The 27,929-nt window shown below is 37.2% G+C and overlaps 1 protein-coding gene across 1 annotated transcript in view; it reads left to right on the top strand.

Moving 5' to 3' along the window:
- CSMD1 (CUB and Sushi multiple domains 1) overlaps nt 1-27,929 on the top strand; it is a 2,063,616-nt gene that overhangs the window by 930,658 nt on the left and 1,105,029 nt on the right. Inside the window, exon 4 of the mRNA XM_024251429.3 lies at nt 17,692-17,886. Within this exon, the coding sequence (XP_024107197.3) occupies nt 17,692-17,886 (195 nt within the window). The remainder of the gene's footprint in view (nt 1-17,691; nt 17,887-27,929) is intronic.

Raw genomic sequence — 27,929 nt, 5'->3', positions numbered from 1 at the left:
CAGCCACACAATCTCCACAGCAAATAATTATTTCATACAAAATGCCAGTGATGCCAGAGAAGTCTACATATGGTATCAGAATAGATAGAGAAACAGGCAATACCTAAGATAGAGTCTTTGATGTTACAATTAAACTTCAATAGAGGAATAAGAAAGAATAGCCATAAAAATAAAGAATATAGAGCGAGCAGGATAGAAAAAAATGGAGCCAATTAATTCCTAACCACGAAAGGACTGTTTTGAGAGTTGTTGAGATGGGTAGTGAGTCTTGAAAAGATGATCATTAACATCATCTCTTTGTGTCAACCTTAGAGAAATTCACACACATTTATAGGACAGATTTATAGTAGAAATATTTGCAGCATTTGAAATTGGAAAAATTGGGAAATAGACTATTTTTGTATGTAGCAGCTATAAAAATGAACTTGATCTATCTGTACTGAACACAGGCTTCTATGGTGTATTGTTGAGTGAATAAAGCTTGTGACTACATATGCTGTATAATAACATTCATGTAACACAGATATACAGAGCTATGCATTTTATACAGTTCTATAGATATGCATGTATGTATTAATAAAGGCACACAAATGTGTGTGGAAGGAAGCACATTGATCCAATCCACTCCCCTCTGTGGTTGGAAGTCAGATTGACACCCAGAAATTATTTAAGAATTACCTGTTTGGTGTGTGCTGTTTGTATACAAACTCTGGAACCACACAACCTCAGGTCAAATCCTGGTTCTCCCCTTTACTTGGTTTATAAACCTGAGGGATGTTCCTTAACTTTTCTGCCCTGGTTTGTTCATCTTTAAAATGGGGATAATAGTAGCTACTGCAGAATCTTGTTGGGAAAACAGGAGAGTTCATGTTCATAAATTGAAATATGTACACAGTGCTTCGCCTGGGAAGCACTGTCTGTGTTAGCTGTTGTTATTAAGAGTGTAATTAAAATAAGTTATTGAATAAATGAAAGACTCCCCTCTTTGTGTAACCAGCTCAATCTTATGTTCATAATTAGTGTAAAAATGTGTAGGTGTGACTTTCATTCTAATCTCAGTGACTAATAACAAAGGGCTATAGGTTATTCGATATAAAAACATCCATACAGCAAAAAGAACCAAAACAAAGTCTGACTGTACACATTCTTTTCACCTTAGGCAAGTGTGTTCAGAAATCAGTCTGGGTCTACCCTGAAATACTTATCAATTAGGAATGCGCAAAATATTTGGAAAAGAAGTAATGCTATATCTCATTTTAGTGGGCAAAGGGTTTGATCTCTCATACAAAGAGATAAAGCTCTCAGGATGAAAAGAAACAAGGCCTAAGGACTCAACATGATATTATATTTTTGGGAAAACAATCCTAATTTTTATACTACTACACAAAATCAAACTAAAGGCTCAGTGATGTAAATATTACTAATTAGATCTGATCCTCTACCTCATATTTTTTTTTCAATGCCACTTTCTTATTGAGGTGTTTCCTGACCACCTAATGTAAAATTGCATTCCCTACCTATTCCTATCAAAAAATATCATTTTCTCTTGATTTATTTTTCTCCATATCATTCAAAATCAGCTGACCTGTTAGAAATTTTATTTATTTTTTATTGTCTTTCTTCTCTCTGCATGTCCCAAACATACTCACTGAGGGAGATATTGAATTCCTAGTGCCTTCAAAAATATTCCACACATAATATGCATTCAGTACATATTCAACATAATTTGCATTCTATAAATATTTGTTGAATGAATGAATGAATGACATGTCACAATGTTGCCTTCCCTGTATTCATGCTACTCCTAATCTGAGTTAGCTATAATGATTCTTCAGAATTCCCTGGGAAAAATGCCACTTCAATTTGAATTTATTTTTTCCACAGTATTTCCTGAGCTTCCAAGATTGTTCCTATTCCATGAACAGGACCATTCCCAAGGGCTTTGGGTAGAAGATCATTTTGTGTTCAGAATATTCCACTTTATGTCTCTCTCCTTCCTCCCTTCCTCCCACTCCAAAACACTTGCCTACCAGTTAGATGACTTTGATGAGCCCTAGAGTCAGACTGAAATATGGATGAGTTACTACAGAGCATCTGGCCCAGCACAGGTCAGATACGTCAGGGTCACCAAACAGTCGCAGGCTGCTCTGGCTTCAGCCACAGCTTCCATTGAAGCCACAGCTTCAATGCCATAGAGACCATTTTTAAAGACCACATTTAATTCTGTATTCATTTGGACTCCAGCTGTTCCCTCTATGTCACAACCCTATATGGCTAAGTAATGCATCAGGGAGGGTTCTGGAAAGAAAAGAGCATGAGATCTGAGACAAAGGTGGAGTTAGGAATCAATTTCCATCTTGGCCATAAGCCTCTCTCTGCCCATTTTTAGATAGCCTCATGGTCACATTCTCTGTGGGGCTCCTGCAAGAATTCAGGGAAATAATACATGAAGTGCCTAGCGCTTAGAGTTCAATAATTGTTAGTTCACTTGCTCCCCAGGCTGAACATTAATTACAATATGTGTGTGTGTTACGGGGGAAACAAAAAAAAAAGTTTAAATTATTAGGTCATTTAAATAACATTTACATCCTTTTAAAATCAAATGGAAATAAACCTTCACAGTGTATATCCTATCTGCACACTTGTTCTCTGTTATGATGGAATTATCAAGACTCAACAATCAACAGTAGGTCTTCAGAAATTAAACAAAAATACCTGGAAGCCTACAGTTATACTATGTACAGAGTTGAATACAGGACCTGTAAGGCAACAGCAACCACAAAACATGCTTTATTCTTTCCAAAAGACTCTTTTCATGAAGCTTGAGCTATTTATGTGAATTCAATAACAGAAAGCACATTTAGGTTTGAATGAATATGAAAATCATGGATTCGTAATATACCAATGCCTAGTAAATTAAACTGTTTTTAATCATAACGTTGAGACTATTTTTAGAAGCTAACTTCCAGGACAAAGAAGAGAAATAACTAGTGTTAGACTGAGAAACAGCCAAGAATTCAATAATTAGAAATAAAAGATAATGCCACATGACCTTTATACTGTTAAAATGCTTTTATTATTTTCTACACACACGCGCACATACACATATAAATTGCATGTGTATATAAATTTATATGATATATAATACATATATATCAGACATATATCAGATATACAATACATCATTATATGTTATATAATGTATATATAAATTGGAAGAACCGATTTTAAAATCTAATCTGCATAAGTCCTAAATTTTATATTTGAATACAATTGTAGAACCATTATTTTGAATTATATCCACTTTACAGGAATCTATTATACTTTGATTTGAATGACTTAGATGTATTTTTCCAGAAAATATATAATACCTGTGTGTGTTCACGAGCATAGACATAAAAATCCTAATTAAAAAAAAAAAATAACGCAGTGCCTAGAGTCTGAAAGAAAAAGGGGATGATGAAGATGCTGAGAAGCCGTGTCTCACAATGTCTGGAAATAGCTTTAATGTCTGTAATTTAGTCTTTGTGTTTCAAAGTTTGCTTGGGTTCACACGTTTTATTTTAGTCTTTTAATCTTATGGTTACTGCTTTGACTGTTAGGTTCTCTACTTAAAATTATTTCTACTACAAGCCACCTTCTCAAGTTAATTTCCCCTTTTCTATGTTGCAGCTAATAGCAGGAACATTCTTGAGTTTCTTTCATTCTAAAGCATTGCACATCCTCTTTCTGAGCTGTAACAGCATCTGCTGCCCACGGGGCCCCATGATGTCCCCGGATCTGGTCTTCCCCAGCTCGGCACAGTGTTCTGACCCCAGCACCAGTGGCCCTTCCCATGTTCTCAGCAGTCATTTCTACTGCTGCAGCCACTTGTCATTCATGATCGGTAATGCAGCACTGTTTTAAATGACAGCATCCTTGGAACCATTCATCTGCTCATATCATACCCAACTGATGTTCATTTTACCTGCCTAACCCTACAAGGACAGAATTCCTTTAGTATATGCGGGAAGAAATGAGAGGCTTTATCTCCATTCTGATCCTAAGCTCATTAATGGGACAACTGCTGCCCACATTGTGGGTTCCTCAGAGACGAGCACCCCACCACCCGGTGCCTGCTCCCACCAGTGCGTGGCAGCTGCAGATGGGAGGGCACAGGTGGTGACTGCCATGCTCAGTGTCTCCCTGTGCTCCATCTGTGGCCTCCACACCATACGTTGGGTGCAAGGCTTTCCTGTAAATCAGCTTTGTAAACCTGGAAGTTTCAGGCATAACACTGCAATTATAACACAGGAAGTAGAAACACCTCTGTGAACAAGATGTTGAATATAATTACTCTCAGATGCCATGGGGACATTTTTTTAAATTTAACTTTTCATGGGAGAAGTCAATCTGGGCCTGAGGGCTGCAAAGTCCAGGGTGGTGCAGTCCCCAGCATGGTACAAGCCCGGGGTGCTACTCGTCCAGGATGGTTCACATCCAGGTTGCTACACGGCTAAGGTGCTATGTGGCCAGGGTGGTACATGCCCAGGGTTGTACAAGCCCAGGCTGGTACATGACCAGGGTGGTACACATGCAGGGTGATACGTGTCCAGGGTGCTATGCGTCCAGGGTTGTACGCAGCCAGGATTGTAGGTGGCCAGGGTGGTACACAGCCAGGATGGTAGGTAGCCAGGGTTGTACACGCCCAGGGTGTTATGCATCTAGGGTGCGCTATGTCTCTTCTCATTGCACAAGAGAAGAAAATGAGACCTGGATTTAATTATCCTTCCAGTGACCAAGCTCTGCCATGGTAGAATCACAGATGGAATGAAGTGTCCTGATCCTCCTGACTCTCCTTCCTCCCTCTGGAGGGGTTGCTGGCCCCCGAGATGTGACCCTCCAGTTAGATCGAGTTAAGTGTCTTTTATGGTAAAGAATTTTAGAGCTTCGAATGACACAGAGTAGACTGAGATTGCCTTTAGCTTATTAAGACAAGGTTCTAATAAGTAAATAGTAAACAGAATTGCATTGTCTTATTTTTAAATTTTGCATTAATTTTCAGAGATGATTTCTCTGTTTTTCCTTTGCCATTTTTGTATTTTTTAATTTGCAATAAGGAAGTATGAGAAAATAAGTGACATGTATTGGAAACAGCAGTTATTGTGCAGATTCCTCAGCTTTTAGAATGAATGAGTCCACCCCAACTCTCATCTTCTTTCTTACTGTTAAGATAAGAACATGTGAGCCAGAAAATATAATATCAAATAATATGACAGAGACAAGCAATGGGCAAGAAAAGTCAGGAGCCCCAGTCTCCTAATTAGTCAGCTTTTTTTAAATTAAACTATGCCAAAATTATTTCTTTCTAACATTACTGTTACATTTAAAAGCATTTCAATTATATCAACACAATTGCAACAGTATGGTGTGGTGTAAATATCATAGGTCTATACAGATGCAGGTTTATCTCTGTTATCTTAACTGAGTTGCTTAGCCTCTCTGGGTCTCATCATCTTTATACAGGAAATTGGAATAATGATGCCTCATTTGGAGATGTGTAAGGTTTGAAATACCATATATAAAGCGTTCCAGCATTTGAAACAGAAGCTCAGCAAGGTATCAATAGTATCTATTAGTAATAAGCCTTATTTTAAGGTAATTGAATCTCTAATTCAGAACACTGAAATAAATGTATAGTTTCACCCAGGAACTGCCACTCTTAGAATTAAAAAATGCATTTGGTCTTTTGAAATTCCAGTTTGGCTAGTCTACATTGATTTCCCCTTCAAGGCGGCCAGACAGCAGCACACATAAAGCTATTTGTCTTTTCTCATTATTTTACTGTTATCTATTTGTCTGTTCATATTTAAAATACTTTTTCTTGAAGACAACACCGGTTGTATTTTTCATCCAGTATCATGATGTCCACCTTGCAACTGTGAGGTTCATGTCATTTACGCTTCCTATGTTTATTGGTATGGCTGTATTTAATTTTACCACCTTACAGTTTGCTTCATATTGGTCATTCATTTTCTTTTTTCCCCTTCTTTTTATGTTTTCCTTTTGTTGGATTGGGTACTTTCTGTGATTCGTTTTATCTCCTGTGCTAGCTTAATAGCTGTAACATTTGTCTTTGCTATTTTAGTGGTGACTTTAGACTATAGCGGTCTACCATAATCTACTGTGATGTTATACTGCTACTTTTTTGATTGTTTGTTTTGTTTTGTTTTGTTTTTTAGACAGAGTCTCACTGTGTCACCCAGGCTGGAAGTGAGGTGGTGCAATTTCTGCTCACTGCACTCTCTGCCTCCCAGGTTCAAGCGATTCTCCTGCCTCAACCTCCCAAGTAGCTCGGACTACAGGTGCAGGTCACCACACCCAGCTAATTTTTTTTTTTTTCCATATCTGGTAGAGACGGGTTGTCACTCTGTTGGCCAGATTGGTCTTGAACTCCTGAACTCATAATCTTCCCGCCTCAGCCTCCCAAAGTACTGGGATTATAGGCATGAGCCACGGTGCCCGGCCTGCTTTTTTTTTTTTTTTTTTTTAAATATGTTGTACCACTTCACCTATTGTATAGCAAAGATACAGCAATGTACTCTCCTTTCTTCTTACCCAGCCTCTGTGGTATTTCTGTCATTTCTGTCACTTCTACATATGTTAGAAACCTAAAATAGATATTATTTAGCTTTTAACAGCTAATAGTGTTTTAAACAGATTTTTAAAATAAAATATATTTTATAATTCCCCATACGGGTATCATTCCTGGTGCTTGACATTCCTTACTATGCTATTTCCTTGCGCTGGAATGACTCATTTTAATATTCCTTGTGCTATGGGCCTGCTAGTGACGGACTTTCAGTTTTCACATGTCTGAACTTGTTTCTCTACCCTGTGATTTTGCAAAATATTTTTGCCGTATAAATTTATTTAGATTGAGGGTTGTTTTGCTTATTCGTTATTTCAGTACTTTCTAAAAGTTGCTGAATCTCTCCTTGATTTCATTCTTTCTGAAGAGGCATCAACTGGACCCTTTATCTTTGTCTCTCTCTACGGAACCTTACTCCTACCCCCACTACTAGAGATACTTTAAAGATTTTTTCTTCATTGCTGTATTTAGGCAACTTGATTTTGACATGTGTGATATGGTGCTCTCCATGTTGTTTGCATTTTGCACTTATTGAACTTTTTGTATTTATGAGTTCACTGTTTTAGTAAATTTTGAAGTTTTTAGGTAATTGGTTTGCTTTTTTTTTTTTTTTTCTGTCCCTCTTTGTGTTCCCTGCCTTCAGTGACTTTAATTACACACGTATGTCTACTTGGAGATGTCCCATAGGTCATTGATTCTCTGTGCTCTTAGTTTTGTTTTGTTTTTGTTTGGAAATCTTTCTTTTTTCTTTTATGTTTCATTTTAAATACTTTATCTTGCTATCTCTACATGTTCATTAATGTTACCTTCTGCTGTATCTATTCTACCTTATAACATCCATTGATTTTTTTTTTTTTTTTTTTTTGGTGTAAAGTATAGAGTTTTATTTGGAACTTAATGAGGTTAGTAATGCATACTGTACCTTACTGTGTATACCAAATAACATCAGGCCAATGTGGTGGAATGTTTTTTCTAAAAAGCAGCCCAATCTCTGTTAATTTAATCAGCCATTCTTAGCTCCCTAGCATTTGCTCATTCATTCATTTGTTTATTTTTTTGACAAAGAGAGTATTTATCACATATCTACTTTAAATAGCTGGAGAGAGATTAGGTTCATTTTTAGATACATGGAACTTCAAACCACTTTTTTTTTTTTAACTTCTTTTTTTTTTTTCTTTTTTTCTTTTTCTTCTTCTTCTTCTTATTATTGGTGCAGCGCACCAGCATGGCACATGTATACATATGTAACTTACCTGCACGTTGCACACATGTACCATAGAGCCTAAAGTACATCCATTGATTTTTGAATCTCAGATGGTTTTAACTCTAGATGTTCAATCTGGGTTTTTGTTTTTTTTTTTTTTACATTTTCCATGTCTCAAGATAACATGTTCCATCATCACCTGATTGAGAACAGGGCATACAATTCTAATAACAGTTTTAATGTTGATGTTCAATGATTCAAAATTCTGTTTTATTTCTGGCTCATTTTTCATTGATTGAGTTTTCTTCTTATTATGGATATCTTCTTACATTTTTGCACGCTTATTACTTTTTGATTGGATGCCAGACACTGTGAATCTCACTTTGACAGGTGCTGAATATTTTTGCATTCCCATAAATATTCTTGAACATTCTTTCTCTGGGTTTTGGTTGAGTATTTTTGGAACAGTTTGATCCTTACACTAATTTTTAAGGCTGGATGTAGGTTGAGGCACGAAAGATGTTGCTTTTTTCTTAGTAGTAGGCTTGATTTGCATTTAACAATTCTTGTCATAGTTTTGCAAAAATTTATATAGGGATTAATTCTTCTAGTGTTTCAAATGGCAAAGGCCCGGCCGGGCGCAGTGGCTCATGCATGTAATCCCAGCACTTTGGGAGGCCGAGGCGGGAGGATCACGAGGTCAGGAGGTAGAGACCATCCTGGCTAACACGGTGAAAACCTGTCTCTACTAAAAATACAAAAAAATTAGCCAGGCGTGGTGGTGGGCGCCTGTAGTCCCAGCTACTCGGGAGGCCGAGGCAGGAGAATGGCGGGAACCTGGGAGGCGGAGCTTGCAGTGAGCTGAGATCGCGCCACTGCACTCCAGCCTGGGAGACAGAGCTAGACTCTGTCTCAAAAAAAAAAAAAAAAAAAAAGGAAAGAAAGAAAATATAGGACCACATGAGGATTAACTAGTGAAGTCAAAATGTAAGACCATAAGATTATTTAATAATTCACACTAGCAAATATTCATGATGTTTCTCAAAAGCCATTTACATAGTCAAGATCATTTTGCAATAGCATTTTTATTTTTTCGATTGTCCAGAGCTGCTAAAGTCTTTCACGTGCTATTCAAAATCTTTTGAAAATCCAGTCTATAGGTTTCAAATCCATTTGCCAACTAGTCACTTACCTTGTTTTTGACTTTGCTGCAGTATCTCCTGCAGTGTTTTTGCTATTATATGAATTTGCCTGGAGAGCTTGAAACATTTTTTTTAAAACTGTGTTATAGTTGTGCCCTCAGTTCTACCTAAGAAAACATTGTAAGTCTCCCCAATCCATATATCCATGTTATTATAACAAAGCTCCATTGTGAACACTGTAGATCTATTCACACTTTATCATCATCTCCTTTGATGTGAGCCACATTTTCATATGAAAGAGTTTTTGTCATTCTTGCAAGTAGAGATTCTGAATCCATCATCTGCAAGCTCTTCCACCAATTCTTAATAGTTATGTGTCATGGAAGTTACTTGATCTCCCTGCAACATGTTTTTGTTTGTTTGTTTGTTTGTTTAAAATGGGCATAATAATAGTACTTACTGATATATATTCTTAATATATATAAACTACTTGGAACAGTGTCTAGCACATAGTGTGTGTTGTACAAGTATTTCCAGTTATTATTATGATAAGGCAGAAATAATGAAGTAGAATTAATATTGCTAAATGAAAAACTAGGATGTCCTTCTCCTTTACTTCCGTTACACCTATGCTAGCATTTTAATAATAGCCTTGACTCTGATACCCTTTAAAAATATTATTTCTGAAATTGGGATATGTTAAAATCTCTGTATACTTTGAAAATTATATTATTTCCCTAACATTTGCATGGTGCTTTAGAATTGGGAAAATAAATTTAACAGTCCTGACATGTATGGAGCACTTAACCTGTACCGAGTGCCCTGATGTTTTATTTGTGATATCTTTTTACAATTTTCTATGATAAACCCATGAGTAAGTTTTACTTTTTCATTCCCCTTTCTAAGATGTGGAAACTAAGATCTTAGTAATTCGTCCAATGTTACAAAATGAGTTTCTGGAGCAGAAACCCAAATCCATCTGATGCCAGATCTGATGACTGTAACTCACTGTGCTGTATACTTTTCTATAAATGCTTGCCACAACGACTTCCCCTACATCAATTTGTGTTTCTTATTTGGCCAAATCTTGCCCTTTTCCACCTTTAAGTGTATTTACAGCTCACTTCCTCATTGAGTTCTTCTCAGCCAGTTCCTATTACGTCCCATAGTAATGCTTTCTATGAGGTTCTTCTCTTTCACTGTCATTCCTCCTCCTGGAGAATGAGACTTTTTGAAAGTAGAAGGCATTCAATGACTGCCACCTCCTGGGAGGTCCTCATTGCTTTTGTCATAAATGCTTTCTCAGCACCTTCTCCTTTTACAGATTGGCCCGCATTCAGAGAGCCAGTAAAGAGAAGAAATGTCAGGTTTAAAGATTTGGAAATCTGATTTTTTAATGTGATCCTGAAAATTATATAATCAGATTTTTCTAATCCTTCCCAAAGCCAGGAGAGAGAGTGGGGTGAAGAGCTTTCAGCAGCAAATAGTCCAAAGCAAACACATTTGATATCGTTGGTTTACATAGCAAGTGCACATCATGAAGGAATTTGGAGTTATATTTCCTTAAGCTACCAGGAGACTACTGCAGAGGCAAAGTGTAAAGAAATGGAGAGAAACCCTAAGGGACCCAGATTCCAAATGAATGTGCCTCATGAAAGTCCACTGATTGTACACATGCTGTTAAAAATGCTGCTGTTCCTTTGATGAATTTCAAACTTCTTTTCGATAGCCTTGTCCCATGTAGTAATGAATATTAATGTTGTATTTTATTGTAGTATCATGCTTTCACTTTTCTTTTGGAAAGATATTTAATATGACATACACTTAATCATTGAAACAGCTGGGTTAAAGGTTTGATGTGATAGCCCAATTAAGTCACTGAATTGTGACCATATGTACTTGCCAAATTAAGTGTTACGGAGGGAATTTTCGTGTGCATATTTAGAATGGCAGCCTATGTTTCAAGTTTCAAGCCCTGATGTACAAACTTGGCTTCATGAGGTCTGGTGGAAACCTGCCATGGAGGAAAGAACTATGCCCAGAGCTCTTTCAAGAAATCCTTTCACATTACCAAATGTCTGCACTGGGCGCAGAATTCCCATCACCTAAATAAGTATTGCTTTCTTGAAGCATCTATGGGAAAGAGTGCAAATGGCTCAGGAAATACAGAGAATTAAAAGTGGAGTTTATGTCAACTCAATAGGTATTTACTAAATTCTTCATGTGTGTTCATCACTTGTGGGAGTCACAAAGGGACATGCATAATCTTCAGGCAAACTGGTTAAAAATTTAGTTAAAATGAAATTGGCAGAAATGACATTGGGTTGAACTAATTTGCTTTTAAATTAGTTTTTCTCAAACACTGAATTACTGTATTTTGGAAATTTTTTTGTCTGTGTCTTAAATCTTTGCATAGACCTACCAACAGTTCCATCAGTATTTTACAATTTACAAGTTTTTTTGATTTTTTAATAAAATTGCTGATGGATTTATAATACTATCTCCATTTTGCATTTGTTAGTGTTTGCAACTAGAAGAAACTATTCTAATTCTTAATTATTTCCATTTATTTATTCACATTGTTCCCATTAAAATTTTTACAAAAACTTTTTAAAAAGAAAATTTGTTGAAGATAAAAATCCCCAATCCCTAAATCATAAATTTATAACTTTGTGTCACCAATCACTGACTTTAAACCTTAAATGGTAGATCTAATCATTTTTTCCCATTTGCTAAGTTATTTTGCTTCCAAAATCCTTAAATTAATTTTAAGCCTCTGATACTTATTTACACTTTTTGCCAAGTGTGGAAATAAAGTGACTAAAATTATACATTATTTATTGATTCATTGTTTCTAAAATAACATTTTGTCCAACTGAATTTTGGAAAACTTTTTTTTCCTATTCCCACTAAGCTTATGAGCTATGTGAATTTCAGTTATTGTATATATGTATAGGAGAATATATGATCAACTTTATAATATATTAATATTTATATACAAAGATAAAAAGATTCATTTCCAACCTGGAATGATTCTAGGCCATCAGAACTATTAATGGCTGTTTACAATAAAATCTGATAGAGTCATAAAGAACAGATATTTGGAGACCTGTTATCTCATTCAATCTTCACACCTTCCCCTTTAAAATAAATACTGATTGGAAAACATTTTCAGTAGATAAGCAGAGCTGATACATGTAAAAGAAGAGACCCTAAAGGCCATTCTCCTTTCCATTCCAATCCTTGCCAGTTGAAAAACAGCACCTTGCAAAGACTGTGTCTGATTTGTGTTTTTCAAATTCTTTTAAAATTAGGTGTCAAGATATTAAGGTAAAGACAAAAATCTGTAGACAAGAGAAAAAAGCAAACCATTAAAGTGGTCTAAGATGCTCCAGAAATAGACATCCTGTTCATCCTCTACAATGCCACTGGGCTGTTGAGTGGAGCTGATGGCCATAGCTATTACAGCAAGTGCTCACTTCATGTGTTCGGTAGGGTCTTGGAAAATGTGGCTTTAAGCAAAACAACATATGACAAAACCAATTTACCCACAGGCTAATTGATATAAACAAAAGTAAAGTTCCTATGGCATATTACTCATCATACAAATCACCAAAATAAATAGAAATCACCAAAATTCTCAATATTAAAGATCAAAACACTTCTAATATTGAACACTGACATAGATGTGAGCTATACGTTCACTTACGACAGATTAATAAAAACAAGTAAAATAATTTATCCAATTATTCCAGTTTTGGGTTGTGGGTGGCCAGAGCTGTCTCAGCAGCTCAGGGTGCCAGGTGGTCACCAGCCCTGGACAGGACACCCTACCATGGCAGGGTCACACACACCACACTCACCCACACTGGGACCCAAGGCACATGCCAATGAATCTAACACGCAAACATGCACATCTTTGGGATATGGAGGAAACTAGACATACCTCATGCAGACATGGAAAGAACAGACAGTGGCCCTGGTCAGGAATCTATTTATTTTTCTCATCCGTGTTATAATGAAATAGTGGTGCTGGCAACAGTGCTATCTGAGGACCTGCTGTAAAATAAAAGCCTGCAACTGCACCTGGAAAAGAATCCTTTACATCAGATAGAAGGAGAAATGCAATTTCATCAAAAGAACAGGCATACTCTCCATTGATGTCTAGTTTTTTCTTTGACATTCGCTACTTCTAACATCTGCCTTAATTTTTCCCTATTAAAAATACCTTTCCTAAATTGATGAAATTGAACGGAATAAATATTTTTCATATTCAATTTTATGAGAGTAGCTGTCTGTTGGAAGTTTGAAGAGATGGGTGTCTACAAATATTTCTTTTCAGAAACCTTCTCATGGAGACTCTTCTATTCATTAATGATATTTTTCCTTCAAAAATATGTAAGTCAATACATTTCTACACTGCTGGAAAATACCATTGCACAGTACAATGGTAACAATTTTGGAGGGCTCCAGTTCTCTTTAAATGTACTAAATATACTGTAGATAATAAACTGTGAGGCTTGATCATAACAACAGCGTCTTGAGATATGTTACACGCAGTCATGCATCACTTAACAACAGGGGTGCATTCCGAGAAATGCATCCTTAGGTGATTTTGTCCCTGTGCAAACATCACAGACTGTACTTACACAAACCCAAGTTTTGCAGCCTACTACGCACCTAGGATGCGTGGTGTAGCCTAGTACTCCTAGAGTGCAAACCTGTACAGCATGTGGCTATACTGAATACTGTAGGCAACTGTAACATAATGGTAAGTATATGTGTCTCTAAACATACAAAAGGTACAATAATAAAACAGTATTAAAAATAAAAAAATGTTACACTCGTATAGGACACTTACCATGAATACAGTTTGTGGGGCTGGAAGTTGCTCTGGGTGAGTCAGTGTGTGAGTGAGGGGTGAATGTGGAGGCCTAGGACAGGACTGTGTATGACTGTAGACTTCATAAACACTGTACACTTAGACTACACTAAATGTACAAAAACACATTTTTTAATCATAAATTAAGCTTAGTATAACCTTACTTAATAAACTTCTTTTTCATTTTTAAGCATTTGACTCTTCTGTAATAATATTTAACTGAAAACACAAACATTGCACAGTTGTGCAAAACATTTATATTGTTATAAGATTTTCTCTATTTAAAATTTGTTTATATATTTTTACTTTTTAAACTGTATTCATTAAAAATTAAGACTCAAACACACACACTAGCGTAGGCCTGCACAGGGTCATCTCTTCCACCTTTACGTCTTGTCCCACCGGAAGGTCTTCGGGGCAAGGACAGGTATGGAGCTTTCATCTCCTAGGATAATAATGCCTCCTTTTGGAATCCTTCCTGAAGGACCTGACTAAGGTTGTTTAACAGTTAAATTGTTATTATTTTTTTAGTAGAAGAAGTACACTCTGAAATAATGATAAAAAGTATAGTACAGTAAATACAAAAACCAGTAACAGTTGTTCGCTGTTGTCATCAAGCATATGTAGTGAACCTAATTGTATGTGCTAAACATTTGTATGACTGGCAGCTCAGGTGGTTTGTTCACACCAGCGTCACCACAAACATGTGCGTCATAGCTGGCACTACGACATTACGATGGCTACAACATCAGTAGGCCATCATCTCCTGGGACCAATGTTGTATATGAGTCGTATCACTGAGCTGTCGTTAGGCAGCTCACAACCATATATTACTGTAGAATGTTCCGTTGATCTTTCTGCACGATAATCATTTGCATTATTCATACCAAAGTTAATTGAAGAAAATAATTTCAGGCCCTTTTAACAGAAAACATATAGAAGAGTCGCGCAGACTAAGTTCCATTTCCAGAGTGGTTCATTTGGATTTTCCGTGCATGACAATGACTGGTCATTGTGGTTATCTTTAGCAGATTTATTTGATAGACTTCCATTGATAACCTTGTCTTTGGGGAACAATTATCCGGACACCTTCTGTTGGAAAATGTGTGCCTTCTAAGAAGAATTAGCAGTAGCATTTAAAAATAATAATAATGACCCTAAGAAGACACGACGATTTATTTTAAATATTCCTGGACATTAAAGAAAAACATCAAAAAGCTTTTTGTCCACACATTTACTTTTTTTAATCACTCTCTTTCTCACTCTTCACATTTACGGTGGCTATTCAGCCTGTGTCTTTGATTGTAAGAGCTCTTGGCTCAGCTGATGGACAAGGCATTCTGAGTCGTAAGTTGAAGGGCTGCCCTGATAAAATGGAAAGTTTTTCTTCCTTATAAATGTCACTTTTAATGTACTATAAACAGCACACATTTTTGCTTTAAGGATAGTGAATGTGGAATTAAGTACAGAATTTTCTTATTAAAAAAGACAAAAATGATCATAGACAATATTGAACTATTTTCTGTTGTTTTTAAACAGATTTCTGTAGACTGCTCTCAGAAATTATTTCTTAAAAACTAGAACTGAATACACTTTGACTATGTAAATAGAGATTTCATAAACATGTCAATAATATTCAATGTCTAAACACAAGTATTTATTTCCTAAGTATTTCCACATAGCTCAGTTTGTACTTAAGTAATATCATGAGAAATAAAAATACTTTTAGAAATAGCTGATTCCTTTCCCATATTCTAAAAATGTTCTATATGTTTCAGTTTAAAAACTAATGAAACAGAAAATATTGTTCTACATTATACCAATACATTAAAATACACCCCCATGCCGATGCAAAGACAATGGATAAAGACATAAAATTGTTTCTGTTCAATTGGAAATACATTTTTATTTGGAAATCTTTGTATTTCCCTACTAGTAAGTTTCATAGCTTATTTGAATACTAAATAGTAGCAGCTAATTTACTGATGACATTACTAAATTTAAACCATAGATATGGAGACAATAGCCAACAATAATGAATTTCATCCATTCAACTCAACGATGCACCAGTTCAGTTCAAAATCATGTTCTATGAGTACGGAATGGAGTTTCAAGTCAATTGATTCAGATAGAGAATCATATCAAGGAAAAAGTGAGAGGATCAAAAAGAACAGAATCAATACCCCATTATTGAAATTGTCAATGAAAAGAGTCAAACTCTGTAAAATATTTGAAGAGATTTATTCTGAGCCAAATACGAGTGACCAATGGCCCATGACGCAACCCTCAGGAGGTCCTGAGAACAAGTGCCCAAGGGGATTGAGCCACAACTTAGTTTTACACATTGTAGGGAGACATAAAACATCAATCAATACACATAAGATGTACATTGTTTCGGTCTGGAAAGGCAGGACAACTGGAAGTGGGAGCTTCCAGGTCATAGGTAGAAACAAAGGTTTTTTTGTTTTGTTTTGTTTTTTGAGACGGAGTCTCGCTCTGTCGCCCAGGCTGGAATGCAGTGATGTGGTCTCGGCTCACTGCAAGCTCCGCCTCCCGGGTTCACGCCATTCTCCTGCCTCAGCCTCCCGAGTAGCTGAGACTACAGGCGGCCGCCACCATGCCTGGCTATTTTTTTGTGTATTTTTAGTAGAGATGGGGTTTCACCGTGTTAGCCAGGATGGTCTCCATCTCCTGACCTCGCCATCAGCCCGCCTTGGCCTCCCAAAATGCTGGGACTACAGGCGTGAGCCACCATGCCTGGCCAGGTTTTATTTATTTGTTATATTTTATTTTTTTCATATTGGATATTAATTGAAAGAGTTAAGTTATTATCTAAAGACATGGAATCAGTAGAAAGGAATGTCTGGATTAGAAGAAAGCGTTGTATAGACCGATGTTTTTATCATGCATACAAAGCCTCCAGGTGGCAGGCTTCCGAAAACAGATCGTCAATGTTTCTTATCAGAATTAAGGAGCCTGTTCTATCAGTAATTCCAACAGGGAAGAGAGTATAATGAGGCATGTCTGGCTCCCCCATCCCACCATGGCCTGACCTAGTTTTTCAGATTAACTTTGGAATCACCCTGGCTGACAGGATGTGTCCATTCAGATGGTTGACAGGCTTGGAATTTTATTCTTGGTTTACAAAATGCAAGTGAATTCAGTATTTGTGTTGTCAAAACTTAACACTGAAACTTACTTTTGAATCAGACACTATAAATGCACAGAGCCTGGCTGCTGGCCTGGAATATAGTAGTGGAACGTTTTTTTATAATACATTGATGGATCAATGCATGAGATTTCTAATTTATTATTTAATTCAATTGCTTATCCATCAAATGTTGATTGTGCATTGGGTAATGATGTGTAACAGACACTGTACCGGTCTTGGAAGCATAAAAAATAATAGGGTATGAGTATTCACTCTTGCAGTATTTCTGATGCCACTGTTGTAGATTTTTATAGTCTACTGTGTCTGGTTGCTGACACTGACATCTGGTTGCTCACTATAGGAGTAAGTAGAATTTCATGACTAGAAAAATATAATCCAGACATTACCTGGAACACTGAATAAAAGCAGGACTGTGTTTTTCTCTCTTAACAAAATGCATTTATTTAAACTTTATGATGTTTATAAAAGTTTTATGCTTCAGATATTCTAAAAACAGAAGACATTTTCTCAGTTTAGTTTTTAGGAACAATTGATATTTTTCTGATACTAGAGATTTTCTCATTTTAATAATTCAAAAATGGTGTCTGTTTTGTGTTATAAGTGGCTCTCCATAGAAAATTTAACTTGTTTTTTTTCTCCTTTCTTTTCTCTTTCTAATAGTTTTACCTAGCCACACTTGTGGAAATCCTGGAGAAATCCTGAAAGGAGTTCTCCACGGAACGAGATTCAACATAGGAGACAAAATCCGGTACAGCTGCCTCTCTGGCTACATCTTGGAAGGCCACGCCATCCTGACCTGCATCGTCAGCCCAGGAAATGGTGCATCGTGGGACTTCCCAGCTCCCTTTTGCAGAGGTACAGTGCTACAAGGGGGCTGGTGAGCAGACTCCAAGCAGTGCAATGGCTTTGGAGCTGCTTTTATAAAAGTTTCCACTTAAATGAAAAGAGGACATGTTGGGCTGACTCTTACTATGTCAGCTCATTCTGCTCCTGAAAGCAATATTACATGTTATTACTATGTAAGAAATAACATGTAATGTGTAATAACAATATTACATGTTGTTAGTATGTAATATGTAACATATAATAATATATAATATTACATGTTATAATATAAAAGAAATCATGATTGGAGCACATAAAGTCAATAGCAAGTTTATGACTTGTGATATGGTTTGGCTGTGTCCTCACCCAAACCTCATCTTGAACTGTAGTTCCCACAATTCCCACATGTTGTGGGAGGAACCCGGTGGAAGGTAATTGAATCATGGTGGCAGGTGTTTCCTGTGCCATTCTCATCGTTGCACATAAGTCTCATGCGATCTGATGATTTTAAAAAGAGGAGTTCCCCTGCACAAGCTCTCTCTTTGCCTGCTGCCATGCATGTAAGACGTGACTTGCACCTCCTTGCCTTCTGCTATGATTGTGAGGCTTCCCCAGCCACTTGGGACTGTAAGTCTATTAAACTTCTTTCTTTTATAAATTGCCCAGGCTCAGGTATGTCTTTATCAGCAGTGTGAAAATGAACTAATACAATAGATTGGTACCAGGAGTGGGGTACTCCTGAAAAGATACCAAAAGATGTGGAAGTGACTTTGGAACTGGATAACAGGCAGAGTTTAGAACAGTTTGGAGGACTCAGAAGAAGACAGGAAAATGTGGGAAATTTTGGAACTCTCTAGAGACTTGTTGAATAGCTTTGACCAAAATGCTGATAATGATATGGACAATGAAATCCTGGCTGAGGTGGTCTCAAATGGAGATGAGAAACTTGTTCATAACTGGACCAAAGGTGACTCTTGTTACATTTTAGCAAAGAGACTGACAACATTTTGCCCCTGCCCTAGAGAGCTGTGGAACTTTGAACTTGAGAGAGATGATTTGGGGTATCTGGCGGAAGAAATTTCTAAGCAGCAAAGCATTCAAGAGGTGACTTGGGTGCTGTAAAGCTTTCAGTTTTATATGGGAAGCAAAGCATAAAAGTTCATGAACTTTGCAGCCTGACAATGTGATAGAAAAGAAAATCCCATTTTCCAAGAAGAAATTCAAGCCAACTGCAGAAATTTGTATAAGTAACAAGAAGCCAAATGTTAATCCCCAAGACCATGGGGAAAATGCCTCCAGGGCATGTCAGAGGTCTTCACAGAAACCCTTCCCATCACAGGCCCAGAGGTCTAGGAGAATAAAAGCGGTTTTGAGGGCCAGGCCAAGGGTCCCCATGCTGTGTACAGCCTAGAGACTTGGTGCCCTGTATCTCAGCTGCTCCAACTGTGGCTGAAATGGGCAACATAAAGCTCAGGCTGTGGCTTCAGAGGGTGTAAGCCTCAAGCCTTTGCAGCTTCCACATGGTGTTGAGCCTGCGAATGTGTAGAAGTCAATAATTTGGGTTTGGGAACCCTTGCCTAGATTTCAGAGGATGTGTAGAAATTCCTAGATGTCCAGATAGAAGTTTGCTATGGGTGGAGGTCCTCATGGAGAACCCTTGCTAGGGCAGTGCAGGAGGGAAATGTGGGGTCAGAGCTCCCCCACAGAGTCCCTAGTGGGGCACCATCTAGTTGAGCTGTGAGAAGAAGGCCACCATCCTTCAGACGCCAGAATGGTAGATCCACTGACACCTTGCATCATGCACCTGGAAAAGCTGCAGACACTTAACACCAGCCCATGAAAGCATCCAGGAGGGAAGCTGTACTCTTCAAAGCCACAGGGGTAGAGCTGCCCAATACTGTGGGAACTCACCTCTTGCATCAGCATGACCTGGGTGTGAGACACAAAGTCAAAGGAAATCATTTTGGAGCTTTAAGATTTGACTGCCCCACTGGATTTTGTACTTGCATAGGGCCAGTAGACCCTTTGTTTTGACCAATTTCTCCCATTTTTGAATGGCTGTATTTACCCAATTCCTGTACCTGCATTATGTCTAAGAAGTAACTAGCTTGCATGTTATTTTACAGGCTCATAGGAGGAAGAGACTTGCCTTGTCTCAGATAAGACTTTGGAAGGTGGACTTTTGAGTTAATGAAGAAATAAGTTAAGACTTTGGGGGACAGTTGGGAAGGCATGGTTGGTTTTGAAATATGAGGACATGAGATTTGGGTGAGGCCAGGAGTGAAATGATATGGTTTGGCTGTGTCCCTACCAAAATCTCATCTTGAATTGCAACTATCACAATTCTCACATGTTGTGGGAGGAAGCCAGTGGGAGGTAATTGAATCATGGAGGCAGTTCTTTCCTGTGCTGTTCTTGTGGTAGTGAATAAGTCTCTGAAGATGTGATGGTTTTAAAAATGGGAGTTTCTCTGTACAAGCAGACTTTGCCTGCTGCTATCCATGTAAGACGTGGCTTGGTCCTCCTTGCCTTCCACCATGATTGTGAGGCTTCCCCAGCCATATAGAACTGTATGTCCATTAAACCTCTTTCTTTTGTAAATTGCCCAGTCTTGGGTATGCATTATCACCAGCGTGAAAACAGACTAATACAACTTGTTATTATATCTCCCAAATATCCAAAATTGTTTTCATCCTATTTTTCAATCTTCATGGATTTCTGCCTATTTTCATCACCTCTCATTGTAGGATTCACAGATTTGATGGCAATGTTTATGTCCTTCTAGCCCTGTTGCTTCCTTTTTATCTTTTTTATTAAAAATTACAAACACTCCTTGACCATTTAATGTGTATATTTTAAGAACTCTTTCAACACTCTCAGGCTTCTCAGATTAAGGTGACTGTAAGTTAGTGCCCTCTTCCAAGTGCCATTGTCACATTTCAGAGCAAGATGAGAATTCCTTTACCTGAAACACTGCTATTTTTATATTTTCCAAAAATATTATTTTACTGTTCCAATGACTTTAGAAAAGAGCATACTTCAACTCTTAGGTTTTGACTTTCCTAAGAACAACTCATCTTTTGAGTACAAAATTAAAAGCATAGCTAACATTTATTGAGGTCTTAATGAGATGCCAGAAAATGTGCTAAACACTTCACTTGGATTATACCATTTAATTCTCACAACAAGCCACTAATGTAATAATTATTAACACTCATTTAAACGGTAAAGAAATAGAGTTTTATTTTCCATAAGGTTCCAGAGATAGTAAATGTTAAGACCCAAACACCAGTCTGGCTTTTAATCTAGGCTTGTAAGCATGCCAATCACAGCCTCCACTGCAAGTCATCATGTGAATTATGTTATTTCCTTCAGTACGCTTTTATTTTATCCTTTGCTAGTTATTGCACATTTGCCTATTTTTTCTTGTTTTGTAAAATGTTATAGTCTTATGAGATCTGCTTGAAGCTTATTATATTCATAATGGCATATGACAGCAATGACTGCTGCTACTACCACTGCCCCACAAGCTAGTATGTATTGTCCACTTATTGTAAGCCAGGCACTACTTTAGCAAATTTAGTCTTCATAAGTAGGCATTTTATTAAAGATTCATATTATAGATGGGGAATCTGGACTTTAGGTAGGAAAAGTGACTCGCGCAAGGTCTTCCTGCTAATAGATGTTAGAGTTGGGATTAATCATATTCAAATTATTCCTCTGTCCTAGAGAAATTCATATGATGACTACTTCCTACTCTAGATGCCCATTATTTTTTCTAAAATGCTCATTTTCTCTTCACGTTCCTGAAGTTTATTATGTCCCTTTTCATTTTTTTCTTCTTATTATTAATTACTTTTCATCTTGATGTTGTCAAAACAGTGGTGGCCTCAAAATCTAAACCTATATCCCATCTGCTTTCCACAGATTGTTCTCAACTAATTGATCTCACTTAAGAGCAGTGCCATTGGGCATCCTAAGTATATTCTTTCTTCTTCCTAATTTCTACCATTATTTCCATTACATTCTCACTCTCAGAAAAAAAAAAAATCAAAGTGACTCTGGCTTTGTTCTCTTTATTTATTTACTTTTTAATCATGTAGATCTCAAGTCATGCTCTTTGTTTCCTTTCAAAGTGTCTCGGCCTTACTTCCATTTCTACATTAACTGTACTATTTTAGTTGTTTATTTCCCTTCTCAAACAGACTGGCTTCAAGTTTGTTCAATGGGCCCCCGTGTCTAAAATGTCAGTTGTCATCTGTATTAGTCCATTATCATGCTACTGTGAAGAAACACCTGAGACTGGATACTTTATAAAGAAAAGAGTTTAACTCACTCACAGTTCTGCATGGCTGTGGAGGCCTCAGGAAACATGCAATCATGATGGAAGGCAAGTTTTCACAGGACAGCAGGAGACACAAGTACAGAGTGAAGGGTGAAAGACCCTTATAAAACCATCAGATCTCATGAGAACTCACCCACTGTCACAAGAACAGCATGGAGGACCTGCCTCCATGACCTAATCACCTCCCACAAGTTCCCTCCCCAACACATGGGGATTAGGGGATTAGAATTCAGATTACAATTCAAGGTGAGGTTTTCGATGAGGACATGGCCAAACCATATCGTCATCCTACTTTCTACTCCTGACTCTCTCCTAACATCCATCTTCATCCTAACATTTCTTTTGTCAGCCAAACTACTTCGGTGACTCAACGAGAATAAAGTACAAACCTTCAACATGGCTTCCTATATGCTCCTTACCTTGTTCTAACTAAATGGTGAAATTTCACCTAGTAGTGTACCCAACGTGAGTGTAAACCTTTTTGCTCTACAAAGCTGTGTTTTTCTGTGGCCAACCTATCCTGGCTGGCCTGAGAACTATCTGCTTCTCTTCCAAGTTCTGTGTTCCTTGACATGATGTGGTTAGCTTGCTATCTGTCATGGTGGGGCTACATCATAAGAATTGGCAAACACTGCAAAGTAGGTTTTCAGTTTTTTTGTTTGTTTGTTTGTTGTTTGGTTGGTTTTTAAAGAATTCACTCAGCAGCATACTACACCATGCCAAATTCCAAACTTTTGCTCAGGTTTTTACACTGCCACAGAGTCTCCCTGTCATCTCCCTACAGCCATAAATCTTACTCATTTGTCAACTTCAAACTTAAGTCTAAATTTTGGTTTATCATTACAACTCCTTCTTACAATTTCTTTAAGGAAAGAAAAGTCCCTTGGTCTCTCAGATAGCATTTATCTGATTGCTATTTTATATTTTGACATAATGTCTTAAAGGTGTTAGCTTGTAACTTCCCAGGAGATAAGATACCACCATTAAAACTGTGAGTGGCAGTATCCTTAGTTCCTTGCGACATTAAAACTTGGCCTAAGCCATGAGTATTTTCTTTCATTGTTTACTGCTTTTTTGCTCACATATGCTCTAGTGGTTTTCTTGTTAATTGGAGGATCTTTAAAATTTCCATAAACATATATGTAGTCAAAGTTGACATAACAATCAGCTAAGTGTCTTTCCTATGCTGCCACCCATGTAGTAAATCCCAATGAGATCAGTGTGCTTTCACCACAGGCAACTTTGTTCTTCTGTATTATAGAGTATTAAATTTACATTTAAATTTTGCTTTTTTCAGTATACGGTCTAGTATGACTTCAAAGTGCATTCAATTACGTGTTATTTTAAAAACAAATTGAATGATGCAGCACAGTTTCTCATGGATTTGGATAACTAGATTATAAAGAAAAAAAGATCTAATTCTTGTAAATGTGTAAATGTGACATATTTATGAGAGATATAAATTTCAGTCATATGGAGTGAGATAATTCACATGAATGAAATGAGTATATATTCTGCTTCCCCAAAGTTCTATTAATACTTATTTATTTGCAGGAACTGGTTGAAAACTTATTTTTTTTTTATAGAGTTCCTAACAGTAGCGTGACTATCTCCTCCTACAATGATCTTTTGCCAGGGTTATAAAAGTTTATAATTTATTCAAACTAGCAATATTTTCCCTGAATAATGACACCTAAATGTATTATATATGTAGCCATGATGTTCTTTAAAGAAAAAGGTATAACTCTATATTTAATTAATAGAAAATAATTAACAGAATTAAATGAGAGGCCAGTCACCTTTGCTTAAAACTGTGTCCCTTAAACAGAGAAAAAGCATCACATTGACATCAAAAATGAGACCTCAAAATTCATTTTTCTGAAGAGGTAATCTTTCAGCTATTCATTAGTCTTTCAACTTAATATCTGTATCTTTCTTAATTCATCTTATTCATTGTATATTATTGCCATGTTCTGCCAGTCTTAAAAAGGATTTACTGTTTCATTTCTTACAGGCATGATGTCTGTCTAGGGGAGAAATATGAAAAAAGAGAAGAAGCAACTAGATAGTTTCAATGAAAAATGCTTTTGTCTCTTGATTTAAATGCCTTCTTAATTTGCTTTATGTTTCCCATACTTTATTATTGATTCATAAATTATTAAATAATAATGGTAGAGCCTAGGATAGATTATACATTACTTTGAGTTCTAGGGTACTACAGGGAAATAGAGGATCACATCCAAAACAAAGGTATTCTTCCTGATTGGAAAACATGAAAGATGGTCCACTGTCTGGATTTTGGATAGGGGCATACAAGAAGGTAGAAAGGAAGTAGGTGAATATTTGTATTCAGAAAATCCTCCTCCATGAGAAAGCTAACATCTGATCCAGAACACTCCCCAGGGAGGGGGTGCATTTCTTCACAGGAGCTCACATCCGTGGGAAATTACAGTCTCAACATCTCTTGTGGCCCTTTCGGTGTCCCCTTTTATTCCATTGCTCCAATTCTGAATCTTATTTTTGTGAGTATTAGTCTGATCTTGCTCCGGCTGCCTGATTCTACCTATGTAATCACCAAGGCATCAGGCCATTTAAACCCGGCCAGGCCTAGCCCAACCCAATCGTACTTCAGACAGAGATTCATGCTCCCTCTCACCTGAACATCACCTTTTTACATGCTTTCATTTATTCTATGATGGAGCACTTTGTTTTAGCAAACCTTACTTAAGAAAACAATTCTCAGCAGCATTGCAGAGCTGAGATCCCTGAAGTCATACTCTGGAAGTTCCCAATCACAAGCTGTCATAAACTACGTAAGTTTATGTATGCCGTACTTCACAGAGCGGCCTGCAGTAGCTCCTATGTGCAACTCCAATGAATCACCGTGGGAAGGCATCCAGAAGTCACATTTATGCAATGTCTCCTTAGGAATATGTTGAGGCCCATAAATGCAAGATCCTGCTTGTACCTCAAAGAACCCTAAGAAATGGGCAGGGAAAATATGATTATTTCTGTAACAAGGGTGAAAAAATAAAGTGTCAAATTGACTTGACCTCTGATTTAAATTTCTGACTTGGACATTGTAACAAGTCAGCTATAGTTTGGGTGGTCTCATCCCAACTTTACTAACATTTAAGTTAAGTAACATACAAACATGGTTAAAGAATTTAATAATAAAGTTTTACCATGAAAAGAAAACTTCCATCAGCGTATCCTTACTCTTATGCCACAGAATCAATAACATTTAACCATTTCTGGTTTTCTGTCATTATTGTCTTTTATCTAATGTGTTTACATTATTCTTCATGCTTTATCCATTGTGAACTTTCTCAGTTGACACCTTGATATGAGTATTAATATGTTACATCACTTCCGTTTCCCATGTCTTGTTACTATCCATTATATGTATGAACTGGAATAATACAATTGATTCTTCATGCTGTACTTCTTTAATTTTTGGTAGCATCTCTTGTCTTTCTGTTTAGTAAGATGTGAATATCCTTGCTTCTACTCTTTCTAGTATATTTTCTTTCCAGTTTTGGCCTGTATATTCTCTCAATTGCAATAGAACCTTTGCATTATCAAATATGTCAGCATTTATATTAAATAATAATAATGAAGTCGCTCTTAATGTATCTAAAGTCTGCTTGTAAAAATTGAAAAGCAGTGGCCGGGCACAGTGGCTCACGCCTGTAATCCCAGCACTTTGGGAGGCTGAGGCAGGCAGATCACAAGGTCAGGAGATCGAGACCATCCTGGCTAACATGGTGAAACCCCGTCTCTACTAAAAATACAAAAAAAAAAAAAAAAAAAATTAGCTGGGCATGGCGGAGGGCTGCCTATAGTCCCAGCTATTCAAGAGGCTGAGGCAGGAGAATGGCGTGAACCTGGGAGGTGGAGCTTGCAGTGAGCCGAGATCGTGCCACTGCACTCCAGCCTGGGCAACAGAGCGAGACTCCATCTCAAAAAAAGAAAAGAAAAAAGTTGAAAAGCAGTAAGCATTCATATTTTGGTAAGTGCGTGAACATTGCTCACCACAGAGCCAAGCGTATGCCCTAATTAGACTTCCTCTTCTGTGATTCCAACATCACAATCCTTGATGCTACTCAACTCAGAGTCCAGATGAGTGCTGGCTTTGCCTCAATTATTCATAATGAAGTTGTAATTACTTTTGTTTCACATTTGGACCAGGGCATTCTTGTTCTGCTTGTTTCATTAATGCAATATTAATGGGCTCAAACAGAAATATTCTTTGCTCATGCTAAATTCAAAATGAGTCTCAATGATGGGTAGTTGGTTCAGATATTTTTATGGGCAGCAGTGATTTGGAGATGGCCACCTTTCACATCTGGCTTCCCTGACGGTCTCTAGCCTGCTCCATTCTGCTGGCTGAAAAGGAAGAACTTGAGTTGTGATGGGCAGGTCTTCCACACATTAGTGTACATCTCCTGCACATCCACTGCATTAGCTGAAGCTCAGTCATGAGGACACGTTTCACTGCAAAGAAAGCCCGGAAATGAAAGCATCTGTGAGCTCAGGAAGAAGAAAAACACAGATTTGGTAAAAGACTGTCCCATCTTTGCTATACTGCTATTTATTTGTCCTCAAATTTTGAATTATCCTTATTTTTCTCTCGTTGCTCGGTTGCACACTTGCTTTCCTCACAATAATCCATGTATTTTCTGCTTCTTAACTATGTGAATTCTTGATCTGAATGAACTCTATTCTTCTTTCTGAAGACTACTGATTTGTTTCTCTTACACATGGTTACTTAAAATGTGAAATACAATTGTTTTCTGTGATTCCTAAAGTTTTCAGTTGTCTGTTCATCCAGTGAGTTGTCACTTCACCACAGCTTTTCAATATCCCAGTTGCCTTCATTTCCCCCAAATCTACCACATTTCTCTCCCTGAGCGCTCACCCAGACGGATCCAGAATGGTTTCTAGGACTGTTGCAAAGCAGTAACTTGGAGGCTTCTCTTTACTTGTACCCTCAATGCAGACCCTGTTTCATGACACCTTCCTGTGCCTCAGTTTCACCTCAAATGCTTTCTACCAAACGTTGCTTTGGAAGGAAGTCTTTAAACATGAGCATGGCTGTAAATGTCCTTGTCTGCATCCACACTGATGAATGTGTTGGCTAAGTACAAATTGTACATAGAAAATATCTCCTCCCATAATTTTTACAGTGTTGCTTCATTATTTTAGGTATGTTATTCACTTCTGCTGAATTGGAGGGGTGTTCAGTAAATAACACTTCTCTTCCTTGTCTGAGATCTGAAATAAATAAGAGATAAGCAAATGAATAGTGAGGCATAGACCAAAATAGTCAGCATCTTTATTACCAATAATAATGCAATTGTTATATATATATATATTTATTCCATATACATTAATATATATGTGTGTGTGGATACATGCTCCCATATATATTCATCTATATATTTATATTAAAGAATGAAAAATATAGGCAATTGGACTTTCCAGTGTTGGACTCCGGAATTAGACAGACCTAACTATCCTTTCCTAGGCAGCACTTGACTGAAGCTAGTTGAAAAAAATAAAGATCAAAAGAGCTAGTCAGGTTTGTTAACGATCTGGGGGAGTTTGTCTTCCTTCCAAGCTAGAGAGGGGGATGGCACTATTGTTATCTCTGAGCCAACTAGAGCCCAGGGTCTTTAGTTTCTTTGATTTAGTTTTATCACTAAATGGCTTTTTCATTTGTCAC

This window comes from Pongo abelii, chromosome 7, assembly GCF_028885655.2.
Source record: "Pongo abelii isolate AG06213 chromosome 7, NHGRI_mPonAbe1-v2.0_pri, whole genome shotgun sequence".
In the NCBI taxonomy this organism is placed as follows: Eukaryota; Metazoa; Chordata; class Mammalia; order Primates; family Hominidae; genus Pongo; species Pongo abelii.
Note: the sequence above shows the minus strand (reverse complement) of the source record. Positions and strands in the feature narration are given on the sequence as shown.